The sequence below is a fragment of the Carlito syrichta genome, unplaced genomic scaffold (genome assembly GCF_000164805.1).
Source record: "Carlito syrichta isolate Samal-C Ts95f unplaced genomic scaffold, Tarsius_syrichta-2.0.1 Scaffold113575, whole genome shotgun sequence".
NCBI lineage: Eukaryota > Metazoa > Chordata > Mammalia > Primates > Tarsiidae > Carlito > Carlito syrichta.
In genome coordinates this window covers 163583-186412 of record NW_007057671.1, presented here as the reverse complement: position 1 = coordinate 186412, position 22830 = coordinate 163583, and the positions used below count along the sequence as shown (strand labels likewise).

Below are 22830 nucleotides of genomic sequence, written 5' to 3'. Positions count from 1 at the left end.
GTTTGTCTACCTCACAGTGGAAATATCTGGTGTTTCACAAGGCCTCCATAAATCAGGGGTGTAGTTTCCAGTAGAGCCCAAGACCTAGCCAATAGCTGATTTTCAAAAGGGAGGGACCTGGTGGTCATACCACAAAAGTGACCAATCCAAAATTTCTAGGTGTGCATTGGATGGGGGCCATCTCCCATTGCCAGAGACTCCACTTGGAATAATCCCAGATACTTACAGTTTAAAGGAGCCATCTCAAGGGTACCAGCATGTCTCTCTAGCTTTTCCCAGTCAGAATCATCCTCTCTGGCACTTACAGGTCAGGAAGTACAAGCACATCACACATCAATTTCTACCGTCCTTCCAGATGTAACTGCTAGGGGAGGGAGGGGCATGCCTCATTAATAGGGGTAACTGCATGATCAATGTTTGTATACCTAACCCTGAATTGTATCCCACATCTTTACAATAAAAAAATTTTTTTAAAATTGCCAACAGTCCTCCATGGGAAAAAAAAATAAAATTCAGCAAGAGCAATAACAATGAACTTTATAACTTATAAGCAAAAAAGAGACCTTTGCTTGTATGTATTTCTACTTGGGTCCAATCAGAAGAAATAAACCACCCTACCCTTTGAACAGGGAAAGCTGCATGTAAAGAATAAATAAGTATAACAAGGGATTGGAATAATGAGGTGTTGGCTAGTAAAAAGAAAACTCTAAAAAATGTAGAAACAGGAGAGGGGGATGGGATTGGCAGTTGAGGAAAACTTGCCAGGGGAGGGAGGGGCACACCTCATCAACAAGGGTACCTGCATAATGAACATGTGTATGCCTAACCCTGAATCGTACCCCACAACTTTAAAATAAAAAATAATAATAAATAAAAAATGTTGAAACAACAGATATAAAGAAGAGTCACTGTGCTTAAGGCTAAGACAGAATTGCTCTCCCCCCACTGCCCTGCCCACAAGAGGGCTGAGATCCAAGGCCTGTTGAGAGGGCATGGCCAGGGCTCACAGGATTGCAGAGAAGTCATGGTGATGCTGTGCTGGTCACATCTGTCAGAAATCTTCCCTAGAGGATGCCAGGGAAAGCTGTACGCAGGGAAGGACTGAGCTACAAAGCTACTTAAGGGTGCTGGAGGAGAGGTGAGTGCTGCCACTGGGTGCTACTGGCTGCCACGCCCTGCAGGAGTTGAGTGCTAGAGAAGTTAGGTGTTCTGCAGGCACTGGGCTCTGGGTGACCATGTGCTCATGTGCTCTGTATATGCTGCTGAAGAGAGCATTGATCATGTGCTCTAAAAGAGCTGGGGAATGGGTAAGGCTGCTGGGCTGCAGAAGCACATCTGAACCAGGAAGCAAAGCCCCTTCCTTCTGCACTGTTTGATGACAAAGTTTAGCATCATTCCTGCTTGAAAAATATCAACAGGGCCCACACCCATTTTCAGGGAGCAGGCACAAAGGGTGAATTCGGAGATGAGAGGGAGTAAGTCCATGATTGACACAGGGTATCTGTTGGAAGAGATCTTTGCTTGTGTCTATATCTTAAAAAGATAACTGGAAGCAAATAGGATAAAATATTGAGTTAACATTCTAAGCGGTGGGAATTTTGGTGTTTATTAGGTTTATAACTTTCTATGTATTTTAAATTTAGCAAGGAGAAAATCGTGGTAAGAAAAAGTGATTGATATATTACTCCAACTTGACAAAACCTGAGTTGGTAGCTTAATCGCTCTACTTATAAAGAAAATTATCTACATGGACTTTTAAAACTTATGTGACCTGAATTCTGTGGAGAAAATAAAAAAGAAGCAATTCCCACTGTTTGTTCATACATTTATTTGTCCTTTAAACATCCAATGAGCATCTTTTTCATACCAATAACCAGACAAGGTACAAAATCTCAACTCTCATGTTTCTCACAGTCCAGTGAACAAGAGGCAAAGTCTCAGATAATTAAACTGGAACACAGGTAAGAAGCACATAAGAGGGCTCTTTGCCAAGAGGAGGTTCTGAAAGTTCTGGTGCAATTGGCCCCAAGCTGTATTGAAGGAAACAATAAGAATTATCTGGGTCAAGAGAGGCAGGAAAAAATTTTCCAGAAGGACAAAAAGAATTTTTAGGAAAAAAAAAAGTCTAGTTCAGTTTTTCACTTATAATTAAATCAAGAGAATGGGGAAAAGTTACACTCACAATAAGGAATGTCTGTAAGAATGAGCTATATTTAAAAAAAATATTAATATGTTTGATGGAATTAAAGCATTTATAAATGATCTATGATCCTATTGTACCAGAAAAACTAAACGCGGGGGTGGGTTATATTTGAATTTCAGTCAGTGTCCTGGCTGTCTGCTAATGTGGATGGTTTTTAAGTGGTTGGTGGTTGGGATAACTCGGCATGCATTTCAGACTAGAAACCAATCTGGGACAGGTGACATAGATAACTTTTATGAAATGTGCCTTTTATCTTATTCATCTTTTTTTTTTGAGTTGGAGTCTCACTCTGTCCCCCAGACTGGAGTGCAGTGGCCGCTCCCGGCCACTGCAGCCTTGACCTGCTGGGCTCCGGCGATCCTTCCGCCTCAGCCTTCGGAGTAGCCAGAATTGCAGGCATGTGCTACCACGCCCGGCTGATTTTTTGATTTATTGTAGAGATGAGGTCTCGCTGCCCAGGCAGGTCTCGAACCTGCGGGCTCAGGCAATCCACTCACCTCAGCCTCCCAAAGGCGCAGGATTACAGGCTGAGCCACCGAGCCCGGCTCATCTTTTCTTTAGTGGAAGGAGTGTGACGTTCCCTTGCTCTCTCTTATTTATCTGGGCTTCTCAAAGAGATGCTGCAAGGCAGGATGGTCGTTTTCCAGAGGACCGAGTGTGTATAACCCAGTATTTCTGACCCTGTTGTCTATGTATTAAGGCATGCTGCAGTCCTTTCCTTTGGGAGAAGTTCTTGTGTTCTTATTTCTATACCTAGAGTGACTCATGCGTCTGGAATGAAAAGATGATCTTGTGTTGGAGTGCTGATCATGCCATCGTTATCGCTGTGCTGGGAAGAGAACCAAAACTGTAACTCAACCAGCCGATCTTTGACATGTGTAAACCACTTAAGCTGCCCTGCAATTCAGAGTTTCAACTTGCACCGACTTGACAATTGAATTCTGATTTCCACTCAGGGTTTTCTATTAACACTGTGAGAAGGGATGAGTAAAATATTGGTTTGTGAAATTTTCTTTTCTGGGAGAACTAAAACGCAAGCTATTTTTTTTTTCTTGCGGATGACGGTCTCTTAACTAAAATGTTCAATCTTGAAGATTATTGTTGCCATTTACTTGTATTGTGTGTGCAGTTTTTTAAATAGACTTTTTAGAGCAGTTTTGGGTTCATGGTGGAATTGAGCAGAAAATACAGAAAATCCCCACACACCTACCAGTCACCCATCTCTCTCCAAGTTTCCCCACTATCAACATTCCACACCAAAGTGGTACATTTGTCCCCACCGATGAGCCTACGTTGATACTTTAATGTCACCCAAGGTCTTTAGTTTACATTAGAGTTCACTTTTAAAGTTGCACATTTTGACAAATGTATGACATGTATCCACCTATTCATCTTCATAGTTTTGCCTTTTCCAGAATGCTATACAGTTGGAATCACACAGTATGTAGCCTTTTGATATCTTCTTTTACTTAGTAATGTGCATTTAAGATTCCTCCATGTCTTCTCATGTTTTTTTAGCACTGAATAATATTCCATTGCCTGAATACTTCACAGTTTACTTATCCATTCACCTACGGAAGTGCATCTTGGTTGCATACAAGCTTTGGTAATTATGCATAAAGCGGCTGTAAATATCCATGGGCTGTTTTTTTGTAGACATAGGTTTTCAGCTCATTTGAGTAAATACCAAGAAGCTTGATTACTGGATTAAGTAATAAAAGTATGTTTGTTTGGTTTGGCAAGAAACTACTAAATGGTCTTCCAAGATAGCTGCTCCATTTTGTGTTCTCACCAGCAAAGAAAGAAACTATCTGATGGGCTTTGTCACAACATTTCTTGCTGCCAGTGTTCTAGATTTTGGCCATTCTAAAAAAGTGTGTATTAGAATCGATTTAATTTGCATTTTCCTGATAACATATGAATTTGGATATCTTCTCATCTGCTTCTTTGCCATCTACATATCTTCTTAGGTGAGGTTTCTGTTCAAGTCTTCTGCCCATTTTTTAATCGAGTTGTTCATTTTCTTATCATTGAGTTTTAAAAGTTCTTTGGGCCATTTCCTTGCTAAGCTGTGGTTTGGCCATGTGCTCTTTGAGCTATGGTCAGGCTACGTTTTCTTAAGCTTTGGCCCCCTCCCCTACCTTGGGGAGGTGAATCTCCTCTTTCTCTCTCCAACTTACTTTCTAAATACACTTTATTTCTTAATTTAAAAAAAGAGTTCTTTGTAGGTTTTGGATAACAATCTTTTATCAGATATTTATTTTGCAAATATATTGTCCCAGTGTGTGACGTACCTTATTTCCTTGATAGTGTCTTTCATAGAGCAGAGGTTTTTAATTTTAATGAAGGTCAGCATATCAATGTTTTCTTTCATGGATGATGTTTGTTTTTGAGTCATTATTTTCTTTTTCACTCTGATAAAAATTGCTGATCTGTCAGCATCCTGCGGCCCTTGAAGACTAGTAGTGACCTGTTATGCTCCACACTCTGCCCCCAAGTCTTGAGGAAATCTCATTTCTATGGACCCCAATTACTGTGTGCATCAAGTGAGATAATATTTACGAATGGGTTTTTTAACTGAAAAGCAGCTGTACACATGTAAGGTAGGATTACTAGTTTCTTGATGGCACACACACATGCACACATGTGTACGTACACACACACACACACACACACACACACACACACACACACACACACACACACACACACACACAGAGTTTTCTTTCATTTTTGGCCAATGGATTGTATTCATGACCAATTAAAAAGAGGCCAGTTTCACATTACAGTTGACAATAGCATTTGAAATCTGAGAGATAAGAAGCTAAAAATGCCATTTTTAATTGCAGAGGTTAACCTTCATTATCTCAGGGAAAGTATGTGTCTGTTTCAGTGCTTTCTGTCTCCGGAAAGGACAATTCTCTGCTTGACCAAACTTCAGCTAGGCTTCTGAACCTACTCCTTGGCCCATCTGTGTAATTCCTTATAAAACCCAGTTTTTTTTAGGAACCCTGCTAAATCAGTTTAGACAGAACTCCCCACTCTCAATAGCTGATCACTCTCCATATTCCTCATCTTCAAGTTCAGGTTCCAACTCAAGGTGATGTCTGATCACCCTGTCCTGTCTTCATAAGAATCCTGTTTAGGTCAGTTTAGTCAGAATCCTCCTTACCCCTGATGTTACCTCTTAGTAATTTTCTATCCACCACTAGTAATTTTCTATCCACCACTATAAATTCCCTCTTGCCCATGCTGTAGTTGATGTCGAGCCAGTCAACTTGAAATGACTGAAAGAATCAGAATCCAGTTTTAAAGAGTTTATTTCGGTGAAAACCAGGAAATAACCATTCAGAAAACACAGACTTCAGAGTACTAGTGTCAGTATTTCAAAGTGAAAAGCTAGCTGCTTGTTTATATAAGAAGAAAACGAAGTTAAGTAGGAATATAACATTTTCTATGCAAGATTTTTTTCTGATTAGTTCGATAATCGCACGCATTATAGAAAATTCAACTGGTATATGAAGGTGTATCAGATACCTCTTGTTTGTCACTTTAAACCATCCTGGTTTATGAGTTACAGCAATATAATTAGTTATAGCTTGTTTTCTTTTCTGTGCAGTTTGTTTTTCTTTTCCAATTTAAAATTTCATCTTAAGACAATATGATTGGCCGGGCTCGGTGGCTCAGCCTGTAATCCCAGCACTTTGGAAGGCTGAGGCAAGTGGCTTGCCTGAGCCTGCATGTTCAAGACCTGCCTGGGCAACTTGGTAAGACCTTGTCTCTACAATAGGTTGGCTACCTTCTATTCATGCATGGGATCATATCACAAGCGATTTTTATAATCCAGCCCTTATAATTTGCTTATCACTGTCTTCCGTGCTCCCATCGAATTCTCTCTCCATCAGCTCCCACTAAAACCCCAGGATGTGTCCTATGCTTCTCTTCATCCTCATAGAATCATCGCGTGACAAGAGCATGCATATGCACAGTATCAGTCAGGCTGGATTAGAAATATGTGTGATACCATCGAAACTGGACTTGATTTAAAAAATATGGCACATATACACAATGGAATATTACACAGGCATAAAGAAAGACAAACATATGGTCTTCGCAGCCACTTGGATGGATTTAGAGTCGATCATACTCAGTGATCTATCACAGAAACAAAGAACAGAGTACCATATGTTCTCACTCATAAGCAGACCTTGAACAATTCTCATAATACTATAAGAAAGAGATTGGCAGTAGCGGGATACTGCCAGGGCTGGCAGGTAGGGGGTGGGGAGGGGAGGGAAGGAGGGAAAACAACATCAAAGAAGGGTACCTGATCTCAAACCAGGCAAAGTGGGGACCAAGGGGTGGCCTACACTTTACCTGTACAATGACTACTTGTATACCTAATCCTGAATTGTACCCGACATCTTTAGAATTAAATTAACTTCAAAAAGAAATATGTGTGATACCCAAACCCTCAACATCTCAGTGGCTTGTCCATAACATTTTGTTTTGATCACATTGGATCTGCCGGGTGGGGCCAGCATCCTAGGGCAGCAGCTGTCCATGAGATGAGTTGGCTATGGGGGCAGATTTACTGAGTGGTCCTACCGTTTCTCCAGCCAAGGTTTCTGCTTTTACTAGGGTATGGAGAGAAGCAGATTGGAGAACTGCCCAGAGGTTTTTCCTTCCAGGACCTGGTGGAATAGGTATGTGAAAGGTGTTATTTTGTCTCTAATAGACGGAAAACAGAGCCCCAGAGGTGAAGTGACTTGTCCCAGCCACACAGTGGCAAAGTGAGCTTCCAGGGACAGCCTGCTTTGCCCTGCTTCTTCTCACCTGGAAAGATATTTAAACACTTCAGCCTATTTTCCCCAAACCTTGACGGCATGGCCTTGTAGGAGAACGTTTCTCAAATCGTGTCTGCCCTGGAATGGGGGAAAGAATGGAAGGAATTCTCCACTGTGACACATCCCAGAATAGTTCCACCAGGTAAACACATTCTTTCCTAATAGAAATCTGTTGGGAAAAAATGATCTTTCTGAACAGTGGTCAACTGCTGTTGCTAAAATTGGAGCATGATTCGTTACAACTAAGTCCCTTCGAAAAAGCGTCATGTCCAAGCAGCGGATGGCGAGATGGAAAGAACAGACCATGTTGGAGGACTCTGCTCTGGCCGAGTTGCAGGGAGTTCGAGTGACCGGGCAACCAGGCCTGCTACTTTCCAGTACTCAGGGACACTGGGGCTGACGCATCCTTGCCCTCCTCCTCCTCGACGTGGAATTACTCCGAAGAGGTCTTGTTTCCATACTGATAAATCTATTTGGCTCCATTTCTCTCAAGATTCAGGTGAGCTTTAGAAAGCTACCATTTATTGCAGTTTAAAATAAAAAGAATGTCATTACCAAACGATCTCTTATTTCAAGCACATTTTCTATGTCTGAATTTCTCATCCAAACCTGTTTCCCAAGCCTGACATTTCTCCATGTAATTAATATCACAGTGCTTATAGCTCAGCTCTGTAGCATTCTCGGCTATTTTGATAACATGACACCTGGCAGTTACCAATTGCAATTTATACACAGATGCAGCTGGAGGTTTTTTTAAAAATTACAATAAAGCTTCTTTGAGAGGAAATCTGTTTTAAGAACTGAACTGGGCGGAAAAAAATGAAACACACGAACAACTCGGTATATCCCTTTTCCAAAATGAATCTAGGCCCATCAAAGCAACTGACTGGCTTTCTGTCACAGCCACTTTAGTCAGCTAATTTAAGGCCAGCCATGCCATCCCCTGCGGTGAAGTATGAGAGTCAAATGCTTAGGGACAGACAGGGGCTATTTTTAAAATGAAATGACTATAACTTCGCTTGCTCTTTCCAATCCTAATGGATTATTTTGCTGAGATCCCCGCCCTCCTCCTTCACGGGTAACCTTAGTCACTAAATAAAGAGACTTTAAGATGAGACAGAAGCAAATTCTTCTATGATCACAACTCTGACAAATTTTAGTTTACAAAGCTCCCTTCTCCACAGGCGGAGGTCTGACACTGCTCCCAAGTAGGCCCAGGATTTCATTGTGATCAGAACCAAGACGAAGGCAAGAAGAGTCCTATTTTAAGATCCTATGGTATGGGCTTTTGGTGTCTGGTGGCTTTTCTTGTGGTAGGTGGTCGCCATCTTTACATCTCACATGGACGCATCAACAGACCATTCTCCTGGCACTCTCAGGGGCTTCCCCCAGAGGTCTGGCCAATAAGTAGGCATTGAAGCAGCCCAGATCACTTGACAGAGAGAGTTCTGACCTTTGAGCCACTCTGTTACCAGCTCATTGAAGGACCAGTACTTATGAAATTGCATCATTTCACTATGGTCAAATATTTTCCGTATAACACAGTGAAAATCACACACATTATTGAATTGCTAGTGGTTCCCAGGGTTCTTAAAGAACGTCAAGTTCTGTAATGAAATTCTCATGCTGGGAGTGAATTCCTGCCACCAGGCTCCCTTAGAAGTAAACGTGGTGGCTGTGTCTTACATTTGTCTGATCAGCATCCCTTCCTCTGTGGGACTCTTGGGGAAGATCATGCAAAAAGCAACAAGTTTTCTACTCATATTCTGGGGTGACCACAGGAATAGCAACCTGTGGTAAGCAGTGGTGAAGCGGCTAATCAAGTAATCACTGCTGTCTCAGACTCACGGGCTTATGCAATTCTCCTGCTTCAGCCTCCTGAGTAGCTGGAATTGCAGGCGTGTACCACCATGCTCTTCAAATTTTTCTTTTGTTTGCTTTGTTTAATTGGGGTCTCGCTCTGTCACTCAGGCTGGAGTTCAGTGGCACAGTCATAGCTCACTGCAGCCTCAACTTTTTGGAATCAGGTGATCCTTCTACCTCAGCCCATGCTGAGTAGCTGGAACTACAGGTATGCACCATCACGCCTGGCTAATTTTTTTACTTTTTGCAGAGACAAAGTCTTGCTATGTTGCCCAGGATGCTCTTGAACTCCTGGCTCATGCAGTCCTCCCACCCTGGCCTCCTAAAGTGCTGAGATTACATGCATGAGTCACCGCACCTGGCCTAATTTTTTGGGGGGAAGAGGAGGGGAGACAGGGTCTAGCTATGTTGTTCAGGCTGGTCTCAAAATCCTGGCCTCAAGTAATCCTCTTGCTTTGGCCTCCCAAAGCACTGGGATTACAGGTGTGAGCTACAGCACCTGGCCTTGGGTGAGACTTTAGGTTATCTTTCATTGTGGAGAGGGTAAGTCTCCATTGTGAAGTTGTATCTATGGAAATAAGAAAATGTGCATGCATGGAGTGCCAAGTGGGGAGGGGCCATGTGTAACCCTTGCTTATTATGTATAACTACTGGGTTTTTTTGAGTTGGAGTCTCACTCTGCCACCCAGGTTGGAGGGCAGTGGCATGTTCCCGGTCACTGCAGCCTCAGCCTGCTGGGCTCCGGCAATCCTTCTGCCTCAGTCTTCCAAGTAGCTGGAACTACAGGCATGTGCTACCATGCGGGCTAAACCTTTGCTTTTTAATGGACCCAGCACCCCTTCTTGGAGTCGCCAGCCTTCACCCCATGATTTGATAGAAGGCCTCTCACAAACCCAACCCTGCCTATCTACAGTGGTGACCTTGTGACCAGGTTAGGCTGGTCAGCATCTTATCCTCAAGACCTTGAATCTTGACACACAGGAGGGATGTAATCACACTGAAGCCACAGCAGCATTTACTGAGAAGGTCCGTGAACTCCAGTTGCTAAAATCTCCGCATTGGGTGCTCAGCTTTTCCCTCGGATTCCGTGAGTCGCCCAGAATCCTCCCAAAAAACCCTGCAGGCTTAACCCTCTGCTCCAATGACACACAAGATAACAATAAGACATCTGTTTACTGATGACCTTCCAAGCACCTGGCACTGTACCAAATTCTTTCAGATATATACGATTTCACTTACTCCTTCTGATTCTATGAAGGAATGATGACATCTTATGGGCTCCAGCAGATGCGGTCATGGTCTCACTCATGTCTCTCAGCTGCCAGGCTCTGCATGTGTGCCCAGTGTCCTGGTGTAAAAATAGCCCAGAAGCTCTCTGACCTGCTGTGGGATAATTCTGAAATGTGGGTTTTACTTCATTTCCCATGGGGTTAAGCTTTGGTGGCTTACTGCAGTCACCGGTCTCTTAGCACACCCTTTGCTGGTCCCCACCCTTCCCCCTGGGTTCTGTCCACTTTCCTTGCTGTGTTGCTCATACCTCCCAAAGAAAATCCTCATCTCTGTGTCTGCTTCTTGGAAAACCAGACTAAGAAAGACAGGGCTGCTGGGAAGCTTGGAAGACTTAACTCAGAATCAGTCAATTTCACAATGGGTGTTAATTTCTCTAGAAATGCAAATCCACCTCCATTTCACCAATGAGAACACTGAGAGTCAGAGGAGGTAGGGATCTTACCCAAGACCACCTAAGCTAGTAGATATGGAGGATAGCAATTAGGATTTACCCTGAATGGCAACTCTGATCCATTCATTGCATGGGCCAGGGTTTCTCGACTTCGGTTGGCACTAATAGATGCTTTGAGCTGGGTAATTCAGAGCTGTGGGGCTATCCTGTGTATTGTGAGATGTTAGCTGCATCCCTGGCTTCTACGCACTAGATGCCAGGAGCATCCCATCCCCTCCTGTGACAACCAAAAATGCTACTCCAAAAAACTGCCCAACATGCCCTGGGGGAAGGGAAGGATTGCCCCTTGAGAATCATAGCTCGAAAGAGCCAGGTTCAGTCAGAAAAACACAGTGGTCTTTGCTGACTGAGAGAGGCAGAGTGACAGCACATGACTAGCTTATTTGTTGAGCCTTTGATCCAATCTTGTATCTTCTGACTCCAAATCTGGCCCACTTTCCATTATGCTAGGCTTCTTGGGATCAATTTTTCCATTGCTCTACTTGTTAGAAAGTTCTTTCCTATTGAGCCCAAATCTGCTTCCCAGTAACTGACTTCATCAGCCTCCCAGAGCCATGCAGAAGACCTAATCTTTCTCCACGGGCTGGCACTTCAACTATTTGAAAACAGCTCATGTGTCCCTGCTCTGTTCCCTCCTCTCACCCCAGCCCTTGCCTGAACCTCTTAGTCTTCTTGCGGCTGCTGGGGCACTCAGAGGGTCACACTCAGCAGCAAATTCAGCAGTTATAACACCTACCACCTGCCAGGCACTATGACGTGTCAGGGATCAATTCTTGGACAGGGAATTCCAACTTCTAAGCTCCTTCTCACAGAATTTCCAGCAGCCTAGAGTTTATGTATCTTCAAGCTTCCAAATTCTGATGTAGCCTGCCTACATTTAAGTCTAGGGTTTTAGAACCTTTGCTCTCACTTATCCTAGGCAATAGAGTACTGTTTAACTTGTTAAAGCAGCTACCTAAAAAGTGCCTTCTGAAGAAAGTATTAAAAAGGAACTTTTAAAATAATAGAATGCTAGGTCAAAGGGGTCTGGTCTTATTTTCAGTAAAATAGCTGTTTAAAAGTTTGTACCAAGAAAGCCTAGAAGTTGACACAAAAAAATATTAGCCAGGTTTATTTTTCTAGATATAGAGAGTTTAAAAATTTTTTTTAAATGTTTTCCTTTGTTTTCTTTTAAATTGTAAAATTTGGAGAACAAATACGTGTGTGTGTGTGTGTGTGTGTGTGTGCACGCACACATGTATATTCATATATACATTGCAATCAGCTTGTAAAAGTTCTTTATAGAATTGTAATGATGACTGTCTTTTTATTATTTCTTATAGGGATGATGACACCTGGTGGAAATAAGTAGCAGAGATGCAGAATACAATCATAGAACTGGACCTGTTTGGAGACTAAAAAGCATTAGAATGATAGAGTTAGATAAGCTTCCAGGTCATCTCCCTTCATTTAAGAAAATAGGAACAAATATTGGACCCAGAAAAAAAGTTCTGGGAACACAGCACATGCAGATAAAGATTCTGAGTGAAAAGAAACTGACACAAAGAATGAAAAGTGACAGCAGAGAACTGAGTACCAAGGGCAAGCCAAAAAATAAAAATGGGCTCATATCTGGTCGAGTTAAAGCACCATTCATTCAGCTCTTGGTTAAACATAGTTCACCATATGCTAGGGCCAGGCATGGTTCCTCACCCCTGTAATCCCAGCATTTTGGGAGGCTGAAGTGGGAGGATTGCTTGAGACCAGAAATTCGAGGCCAGCTTGGGCCACAGAGCAAGACCACCAACTCCTTTAAAAATAAAAATAAAAAAAATCATATAAAAAATGAGAATGATAATTCAGTTCCCATTTTTCTGTGACTTTACATGGCCTACATTCTGTTTTAAGCGTTTCTGAGCTTCATAAATTATTTTCCCCCTTCCCTTTCAACCATCCCTTATTTCATCAAAATAAATCATGATGGTTTACTTTTTTCTTGAAAGAGTTTTTCTGATTTCCTATTCCTGTTGCTTACCCCATATACAACTTTAAGCCTTTGACTCACGTCCCTTGGGATGAACAGATGTTATCCTTTCTTCTTCCCAAAAGTGTTTCCTTCTTGGTAGATCCTTGTGTCCTTTCTGGCTGCCAAGATCAGGGTTCCCAGTGGAGGCCCTGGTGAGCACGTCTTCCTTGTGGCCACAGGAGTTTGGTGAATGAGCACCAAGTTTGTGGGTTTGTGTCAACCCCCAACCCCCACTTCTTTTTAAAGGGAACGGGAGTCTACATTTCTAATCACACCACAGCAACTGGATACCACAGGGGATAGCCTCCGCTCAGCTGGAGTGATATTTCTGGATCTTTGAGGGCAATTCCATTTCCTGTTGCCAGGAGTGTGTGTGTGTGTGTGTGTGTGTGTGTGTGTGTGTGTGTGTGTGTGTGTGTGTTTGTGTGTGTGTGAGAGAGAGAGGGAGAGAGTAAATTCTAGCAAAGTAATGTGTCTATGAGTACTACGGGTAATGCTACCCTAAATAACTTGGGCTTCCACTGGCTGGCTTTTGTTCCTAAAATGCTAATCCTTTCAGGTGTAGACCTATATAAAACATTGGGGATGAAAGGGTGCACAGAAGCCTCACATCTCTTCTGCTGCATCAGGTAAAGATTATGTTTAAACTAACAGTTCAAAATTATTTTGAGAACACTAACAAGGAGTCAATAAAAACACTTTCCAATTTTTTTTATTAAATACTAATGTATGACGTGGGTCATATGGCATGTTGAACTAATAACCATCACTAGGTAGATTCCTGTAGTTATTTTCTAGACTGCTTTTCAATGTGCAGCTGTCTTTGGGAAAAAATTAATTTCTCATGTCAACTACAGTGATGCAGAGCGAGTAATTTTTTTTCACAAGGAAGAGCATCACCTGGTATTTAACTGAAAATAGTTATCTTTTCTCACATGCACAATGAAGAGATGTCTTAGATTTAATGCACAGGGTCTCATTTTGATGGGTTGGAATTCTGCATACAGCATCACGCTGCATGTCTCTATGGCTCTGGAGACGGTAACAAATAGCTGATATCGTGTGTGAGAGGCTTCGCGTGGGTTACGTCTCTTAAATCCCACAACCAGCATGTGAAGTAGGTGTCCTCACTGTCTCTGTGCTCAGCAGGGATTGGTCACGAGAGCCTACATTCAAATGCAAACTTCTCACCACAGCGCTGAGACATCCACACTGAAATTCCTCTATGTACTTTCCAGCAACCAATTTGCTATTTTTTTAGGGGGAGCAATTAACTTTCTGGAGTTGTGGGAAAGCAGAAAAGAAGGTGCAAGTAAGTATCAGCAAGAGAAAAAAAAGTATCCTGTGAATCTTGAACTTTACAGGTGGAGCACTCTTGGCCAGCTTGGTGAGTTGGAAAATTGGGGTAAATACTTGATCATTTGAAAATGCTGCAATACTGCAACAACAGACTTGCGTCTTGAAATCTGGTACACGGTCACGTGAGGGGCACACAGACTGTCCGGGTGTGCAGTGGAATTAGAGACATGGCGAGGGGCTGCCGCTTTTTCTTGAGTTTTGTTCCTTCCTTGAGGGCAATCCTGGGGCTGGACAGCTGGAGTCAGTGTTGGCTTCGGTGAGCTCGTTAGTCATGGGGTAGCTGGTGTGTCTTGTTTCCATCCTCAGTTGAATGAAACAATGTGTGTGGAGAATAAACCCAGGGTGGGAAACATGGATGGGGAAAACCGTTTACATTTTGTAAAAAAAAAAAAAAAAAAAGACCAAAAAATGTCACTGTGACAGCATGTGCTTAATGACGCATAAGTAATTTCAGGAAAAACTAGGCAAGGAAATCTATGTCCAAACCCAAGCCCCTGGGACCACATCCTGCCAGGTGAGGAAGACTGGAGATTCTGCAGCTAGGAGTCCCCACTTTGACTCCTGGCTTTGTCACCGGCCTGCCGGCTCTGGTCTTGGAATGGTTTCCAATCTCTCTGAGCTGGAATTTCTCTCATCTGAGACAAGATTCAATGACAGAATCTACTTCATCAGACTGTTGTGAGGATTAAACGAACCTGCTTAAAGCTCTAGAACCGTGCCTGGTAACAATAGGATAATTCTCCCAGCAATGTCAGGCATGGCTGTCTTGAGGCTGACCAATGATCGCAATAGCCGGACCTCTCGTTCTGAGTCATGTGTGGTTTCCCTGCGTTTTAGTAATCACTCTGCTTCTCTGTTCCTCACCACAGCCCTAATGAGGCAGACGGATATAATTATCCCCATTTTGCTGATGAGGAAATGGGCGCTGAGGGGACTGAGTGAGTTGCCCAGTGCTCAAGTGGGAGCCAAGTTAGGCTTCTGGCCCAGTCCCAGCGCTTTCTACTATCGTGCAAGATAGCCTCAGATGAGAGGAGAGCGGACTGTGTTGGTTACAAATTCTGGCTTCTCGTCCATGATGTTATTAACCCCAGAATCCACAAAGTACCCCTGATGGTATGCAGTGCTGGACAGATTGCAAGATGCAGTCTCAAACATTATTAGAGATTCATTTTAGACTACCAGCATTGAGTGATGCGCTACGATACTTGAGGGGGATGGGAGGGGTTGCAGGGATGGCATAGAATAAATTTGCAACATAACAAAACCTTGCTGCAGCCCCCTGAACAGTAGAGTAGCACTTGTTCCCGGGTGACAGCTGTGGTTTCTGCATTGCTTCGTGCACAAGGTTCAGGAGAGTTGCATGTTCTCCCTGGACCTTGCTCTGCAAAGCTAGGATGGCAGCTCTGCCCGGACAGCTGCTTTGCTCACCCAGAATGTGGAGCTGAGAAGCAGGTGTCCTTCTCAGCTAGATAAGCGGCACCTTTCAAGCCCTCTGGGAATGTCAGACTTGACTTGGGCCCAGTGACTTGGGTCTTGTCCAGTTCTTTCTCTTCAGCAGGCTCCGGTCATGGACGTGTGTCTGAGCTCTGTGCAGCAGGCCGGGCGTCTGGAGGAAGGACTGGATGCCCCAGGAGGCTGGCTAGAGGTTGAGAAGAAGGAGGTTGTCCAGAAAGACAGTGCTGAGGGACCCCCAGGAGGTAGCCTCCTTCCGCATCACCCGAACAATTTTCCTCAGTTGCTTTCCTGGCGATGACATTCTCAAGTCAACTTCAGTGACAAGAAATTTCCATTTCCTTTTAACTAGATTTTTTTTTTACTGTAATGAAGCTTAGTAGAAAAAAATGCCTTTATTTGAGCATAAACACCACATTGAAAGTAATTCTTGTTTTTTTATTATTTACTTATAAAAGTTTACAAATTTATCTTGTGGAGAAATATAAGCTTGCGATATTTTTGTAACAAGAACTTTAAGGGAAAAAAATCCCAATTGTTTCTGCTTTTCTCCAAATGCATGCCTGGCTGATTTGTCATCCACAGGATCCTTGTAAACCAAAGCGTTTTTCCCATTAGGACAATGTAACAGTTTAAAGTTGCATGTCTGGGCATGGATTCAGCAGTAAATAAATAACAGACACCACCAATGATGTAATGAAAGCCCAGATATGGCATTTAAAACGTCTACGATCATTTAAAGTCGTAAAAATAGGTTCCAATTTTACTAAATGAGAATGCTAATTATTTTTACTGGTTAGTTTACATAAAAATGCAACTCTACCTTATCTCTAAAATCAGATCTTTCCCAAACTCTCAGGTGAGCATAGGCAGAATAAATGAAATTACTTCAAGTGAAATAAACATCCATTTCTTTATCCTTGACTGCAAAGGGTCTCATGAGAGAATATTCATATGTCTGTGTTTCTTTACAATGTTGACCGAAGGCGTGCAACCGTCAGGCTTCATATTTGTCGGTTTATTTACCTGTGAAAGGGTGATCCATTCAAACTCCGTCCACAGACTTTTCCTAAGTCTTGAGAAGAACGTAGGTCCCCAGATAGTGAAAGATGAGAGGAAGGACAGAAGGCACAGCCTGAGGATGGTGGTGGTGGTGGTGGTGGGGTGGCTGGCAGGAGTCTCTGATACTCTGAGTCATCCACCCCCGTGGTGTGCTGGAGACAGCTGGTGCTGGTGCCAGAATTTCAGGAATTTTTTGAGCTGATTGTTGAAACATGACCATTATCAAAACTTAATTTATATTATCTTAAATTTCATTTTCTTTCTTAAAGACAGAGTCTCACCCTGTCACCCAGGCTAGAATGGAGTAGTACAATGGTAGCTCTCTGCAATCTCAAACTCCTGGGCTCAAATGGTCTTCCTGATTCAGCCTTCTGAGTAGCGGGGACTACAGACACATACTACTATGCCTAGCTAAAAATAAATTTTTTTTTTTTTTTGAGAGACAGGGCCTTGCTGTGTTGCCCAGGCTGGTTTTGAACTCCTGGGCCCGAGATTCTCTTACCTTGGCCTCCCAAAATGCTGAGATTGCAGGCATGACCCATGGTGCCTGGACTCAATATTTAAGTTATATAATCTTATGATTAAATAGATTAAAGACAATGGTGTATTAAAAAATGAAGAAAATAAACACTCAAAGCTCATCACTGGTTATTTGACTACATCTTACTATTATCGATATTCCTGAGGTTATTCGTGTCTACGGTATCCACACGGTAGAAATACCACACAAGGGTGTGTTACTACACATCTTTTCCCAGGGGCACCATGCTGGTAGTTTGAAATCAGCCATGATGGGAGTATTTACACCACGGCAATTGCCAAACCCTGTACAGCAGTGCTTCTTCTCCTCCCCCCGGAACTGGTTGTTAGACTTGTATCAGCCCACCCTTGTCTACTGCTCTGCCTCCTTCTTGTTTCTGGACCAGAATTCAGAGTCAGCCCCTCAGTCCTACCGTAGAAGCCAAGGCCTCTTCGGTCATTCATAAACATTGGTCTGCTGTGTTAGATGTCAGTGGCGTCCCATACTAAGAGGAAGGGAAAGCTATGGATCTCCCTCCTTACCTTACACTCTCTCTACAAACCCTTACTGGGGCATGTGACAGCAAAGGACAAAGTCTCAGGACTGAACTGGCTATGGTTTGTTAGCAGGTTCTTGCAAGTCCAGTGAAGTCCCAGGTCTCTGGAAGCCCAACCTTTTGGTCAGGACAGAGAATGCCCCTTCCAGAGATAGAACACACTAAGCCAGAACCTACGCTCTGAAGAGCTAGGGACGCCGTTATGTTAATTTACAAATGAGTCACTTCGCTCACATTGTGGTCAAGGACTGTTTTTTTAGTGGGCTGCACATTGAGACTTTTGTAATATATGACAAAAAAATGACTTTATGGAAAAACAAAATGAAAATATATGCAGCGGTAAAATACAAGCCCTATTTTTGTTTTGAATTAGATTCAACAGACATTCTCAGGTTGTCGTATTTCTAAATGCGTACCCCAGATTTCTGTACTTAGGGTAGATCTGTTACAAACAGTCTGCAGACCAGAACTGCTCAAGTGCAGAACTGTTCAAATTTAGATGGAAATGAGTGATACTTGAAACACCCCGCAGGGCCTGCCCCTGACGGACACGGCCGGTCAGGTTTCTTCCAAGGCCTATTTCCTTTCTCCTGGATTCACTCTCTTCCCCTCCCACCTTGAGTGCATAATTCTGATTAGAGCACTTCAAATGTTGACTGACTGCCCCTTCCAGCTTTTTTCCAGAGTCCACATTCCATTCCCGGGGTAAAAATGTTCCAGCCACGTTCCAGGCAAAAAGGTAGGTTTCATGCAAAAACCGACCTTCTCCCCACCACGGTCTCCACACTGCTTGGTACCCACACCTTCTCTCTGTTCCTGATCTTTCTCCCCGACAATTTTGCCCACTGCTCTTTTCATGCATAATCACTCTGGAAAAACGGCGATGATGTGGTTCTGTGACGTCAGCCCGGATCAGGCGCTCTTTTCCTCTCATTTCATATGCCATTTGAGAGCCACCAGTGTGGGTCATGGGTTGACAGAAGTATTTAAAACAATAGTAACTTAATAGCCAGAGTTCAGCTGAGAGCTACCCCCAGGACTCTGGAGCTGCAGGGCCGGTACCTTTTGAGGAGCAATTGTAGGATAGATTTAAGGAACATGCTCCAGCCACCACATGGGAATGTGACTTCACTTCAGGGCCTAGAAACAGGCAGGTCCATGCTTATCAAGTTCCTCAGTATTCAGATACGCAGCTCCTTTGTGTCATTTTGCTGCCACGCTACCTTCTTCCCGCCAGCACAGGATAGGGTGGGGATGGGTCCACACCTCTTCTGTCCTCTCCAAAATAAAGAAAAGGTGCAGGCTGTCCTTTGGCATTTTGTTGTATTATAAAAATGTCATTTCTGAATTTCATGCTCCCGTCACCCTGTATAATTCCGTGTTGGGCGGACGGGCAGTCACATCGGCTGATAACATCACCCCCGCCGCTTCTGGAAAGAGTGCTCTGGCCTAGACCCATTTTACTGACTGTACCCACAGTGTATTCGTGCTGCATTAACATGCCGGGAAGTCCACTTTGTTTTTCTGCTTCACAGATTCTAATGAGATAGAGCCATCTCTTCAAAGCCTCCAGAAATTTGTTCCTACCGATTATGCCAGCTACACTCAGGAGTATTACCGGTTTGCAGGAAGGAAGATTGTCATCCAAGAATCGATAGAGAGCTACGGAGCGGTGGTGTGGCCTGGGGTGAGGGAATAGTCGTCTCCGTGGTGTCAAGGATTCTGGGGATACCAATTTTGTCCTTTCGTGTTGCCTGGGATGATTTGCCAAGTGCTTTAACATCCTGTGCTACTCAAACTGAAGTTCAAATATCTGCCCCACTCAGGGTGTTCGTGGTGTGCTTGGGATTAGCAAAAACATCATATTCCAGAAGCACTGGTTTTGTTTAGGCTATATTTCTTTTCTTTTCTTTTTGAGCCAGGGTCTCACTGTCACCCAGACTGGAGTGCAGTGGCAAGATCATAGCTCTCTGGTCTTGATCTCCAGGGCTCAGGAGATCCTTCCTCCTCAGACTCCTGAGTAGCTGGGACTACAGGCACATACATACCACCACACCCAACTAATTAAAAAAAATTTTTTTTTGTAGCCTGGGTGCAGTGTCTCATGCCTGTAATCCCAGCACTTTGGGAGGCGAAGGTGAGGATTGCCTGAGCCCACAGGTTCGAGACCAGCCTGGGCAAGTTGGTGAGACCTTGTCTCTACAATAAATTAAAAAAAAAAAAACCGTAGACACGGGTTCTCACAATGTTGCCCAAGGTGGTTTTGAACTTCTGGGCTCAAGCAAGCAATTCTTCCAAAGTGCTGGGATTACAGACCTGAGCTACTGCAGGATCTCTGTATGATCCCCACATGTACCAACACTGGAGAAGTTCTGATCTGGAGCCTTCTAAGCATGGCAACCTCTGCCACAGAAAGAGCGATGGTGCTGGTACCCAGGGCCACTGCCCTGCTTGGCTCTGTACTGCGCCCCAGTGAAGAGTTTGTAACCAACCAACCAACCCGCCCTGCTCCCCCTTTCCTCAGCTGTCAGGTGGAAATACCTTTCCATGAATGATGACAGCAAAGGCGGGCTTACACCAGGACTTCATCTCATTCTCACAATCCTGACAGCCACGCCAGGAGTTAGACATTCCCCACTCCTCCAGGTTTTAAGGATGGAAATGAAGGCAAGGGGAGTTGAAGTGAGCATTCGTGACTGCACAGCCCGGAAATGGCAGAACGTGGGGGCTTTAAGTCTAGAGTATTTCCGCAATTTCAGCATCCTCCTCTCAGGGCTGCTGTCGGAGCAACATGCAGTGATGAAATGCTCCCTAAACGTCCCCACTGAAACATCCACGTGGAAAAGAGATGAATGGACCAGGGTCTGTGAGTGCAGCCCAGGAGTGCTTCTAGGATTGGGGAAAAATGACTTTTGATAAAGGAGTCAAGAGAGGTGTTCTGTTTATACTTTTTTTTTTTTCTTGAGAGGGAAGGATCACCCAAGCCCAGGAGATCCAGACTGCCATGAGCCATGATTGTCATGATTGTGCCACTGCACTCTGGGTGACAGGAGCTCGATTCACAGCAATGGATCTGCCTGATTGTTTAATGTACATTCAGTGCCATAGTTAGACCTCTGGAATATAAAAGTTGTAATAAATCTCATCTAAGGAACTGAAGACAGATTCCTTAGATTGTTTCTATCAGATGTGATCAGTCTGGTATTCCCTTAAGAAGTTTGACTGATGGCTCTGGATATTCAGCTAAGAGTGTTGTGACAAAAACTTGCTTCAATTTGTCTAAAAATTCGTGATCGGTGCCGAATCTGAACTTGTTTGCCCATAAAAGCAAGGTCCCTGGCTGCAACAGGTGCACCATAGTGGCGAACAGCTTGCTGTCACCAATATTCCAAAAGGCATTTTGTTTATTTAAGTCCCATTTTCTTTGATAAAGGAGTTGAGAGAGGTGCTCCAGTTGTTTTATATATATAATTTTTTCCCTTTTTTTTTTGAGTTGAGGGCTCACTCTGTCACCTAGAGTACAGTGCACGGTCACGACAATCATGGCTTATGGCAGTCTCGATCTTCTGGGCTCAGGTGATCCTTCCCACTCAGCCTCCCAAGTAGCTGGAACTGCAGGTGCCTGCCACTATGCCCAGCTAGGTTTTGGACTTTTTTTGTTTGTAGAGAAGTTTTCGCTGCGTGGCCCAGGTTGGTTTCGAACTCCTGGGCTCAAGCAATTCGCCTGCCTCAGCCTCCAAAAGTGCTGGGATTACAGGCGTGAGCCACCATGCCCGGCCTATACCACATTCTTAAAGCAATTGGAGACCCAACAGAATTAAACCAGTGAAAGAAGTTGCTGTATTCTAGTCCAGTATTTCCCTGATTCATAAGCACTGATCCGATCTGCTGATCTTCCTCTTCTTTGGAAACTGATCACATCTGATAGAAGCAATTTAAGGAGTCTATTTCTTCAGTTCCTTAGATGAGATTTATTACAACTTTTATATTCCAGAGGCCTAACTATGGCACTGAATGTACATTTTGGTTCCTATGAACTCTTCAATGAATGGAAATAATTTAACATGTCTTTTAGTATTTAACTTGGGGTGACAGAGGGGGGGTCACTATTGGTGAAAACTGTTGTAAATGTTTTCCAGGCTACGGCTTTGTGTCAGTATTTGGAGGAACATGCAGAGGAACTGAATCTCCAAGATGCTAAGATACTTGAAATAGGGGCTGGACCAGGCCTCGTTTCCATTGTGGCCAGTATTTTAGGTTTGTTTACTCGTGACCTTGTTTCAAGACAACAGTGATAACAAGTGCTTACTTGTAGACAGGCTGTGGTGTTGGTGCTTGGCCATGACTTTTTAGTGACTCTCCCCAAAATGTCTGGAGTTCCTGCTGTTATCCACTGAGATAAGACAGCTGAGTCTTAGAGAGGTCTGTGAACCCCTCCAGTCCACCAGTTCCCACGTGATGAAGTTGAGAGCCCAGAGGCTGACTCTGAATTGCTGTGGACCATCGAGACAGGGGTGGGGTGGGGTGAGGTGGGGGCCCTCCTGACATCAAGGGAGCCTGTTGCTCATCTTACAGTGCACAGGACAGGACCACCCATGAGAAGAATCAGCCAGCCCACATCACGGCGAATATGTCCAGCCTGTGTACCAAAAGGGCCAAGGTTGAGAAATCCAGTTGTTCCTCATGTCTCTCCCTGAGGATATGTATTTCATGGCTGCCCACACGTTTCCAGGTAATGATGACACATTTTCGCCTTTTCTCTTAGGAGCTCAAGTCACAGCAACAGATCTGCCCGATGTCCTTGGAAATCTTCAACACAATCTTTTAAAAAACACTCTAAAATGTACGGCCCATCTGCCTGAAGTGAGGGCACTGGCATGGGGGGAAGACTTGGAGCAGAACTTCCCCAAGTCCACTTTTTACTACGACTATGTTCTGGCCTCGGATGTGGTCTACCACCACTACTTCCTGGACAAGCTGCTTGCCACCATGGTGCACCTGTCCCAGCCAGGGACCCTGCTGCTGTGGGCGAACAAGTTCAGATTCAGCACTGATTACGAATTTTTAGACAAATTCAAGCAAGTTTTTGATACAACACTTTTAGCTGAATATTCAGAGTCATCAGTGAAACTTTTTAAGGGGATACGAAAATGAGACTAAATAAACAAAATGCCTCTTGCAATACTGGTGTGTCTTTTGAGCTGTGTTAGAAATTGTATTGG

At 43.7% G+C, this 22830-nt stretch overlaps 1 protein-coding gene across 1 annotated transcript; it reads left to right on the top strand.

The window, feature by feature from the left end:
- Positions 1 to 15585: 15585 nt before the first annotated feature.
- On the top strand, positions 15586 to 22830 carry LOC103274294 (protein-lysine methyltransferase METTL21C). Its single transcript, XM_008071753.1, has 4 exons — positions 15586 to 15715; positions 19144 to 19295; positions 21748 to 21865; positions 22374 to 22830. The coding sequence occupies exons 1-4, from the start codon at positions 15586 to 15588 to the stop codon at positions 22760 to 22762; spliced, it is 789 nt and encodes a 262-aa protein (XP_008069944.1). The 3' UTR covers positions 22763 to 22830.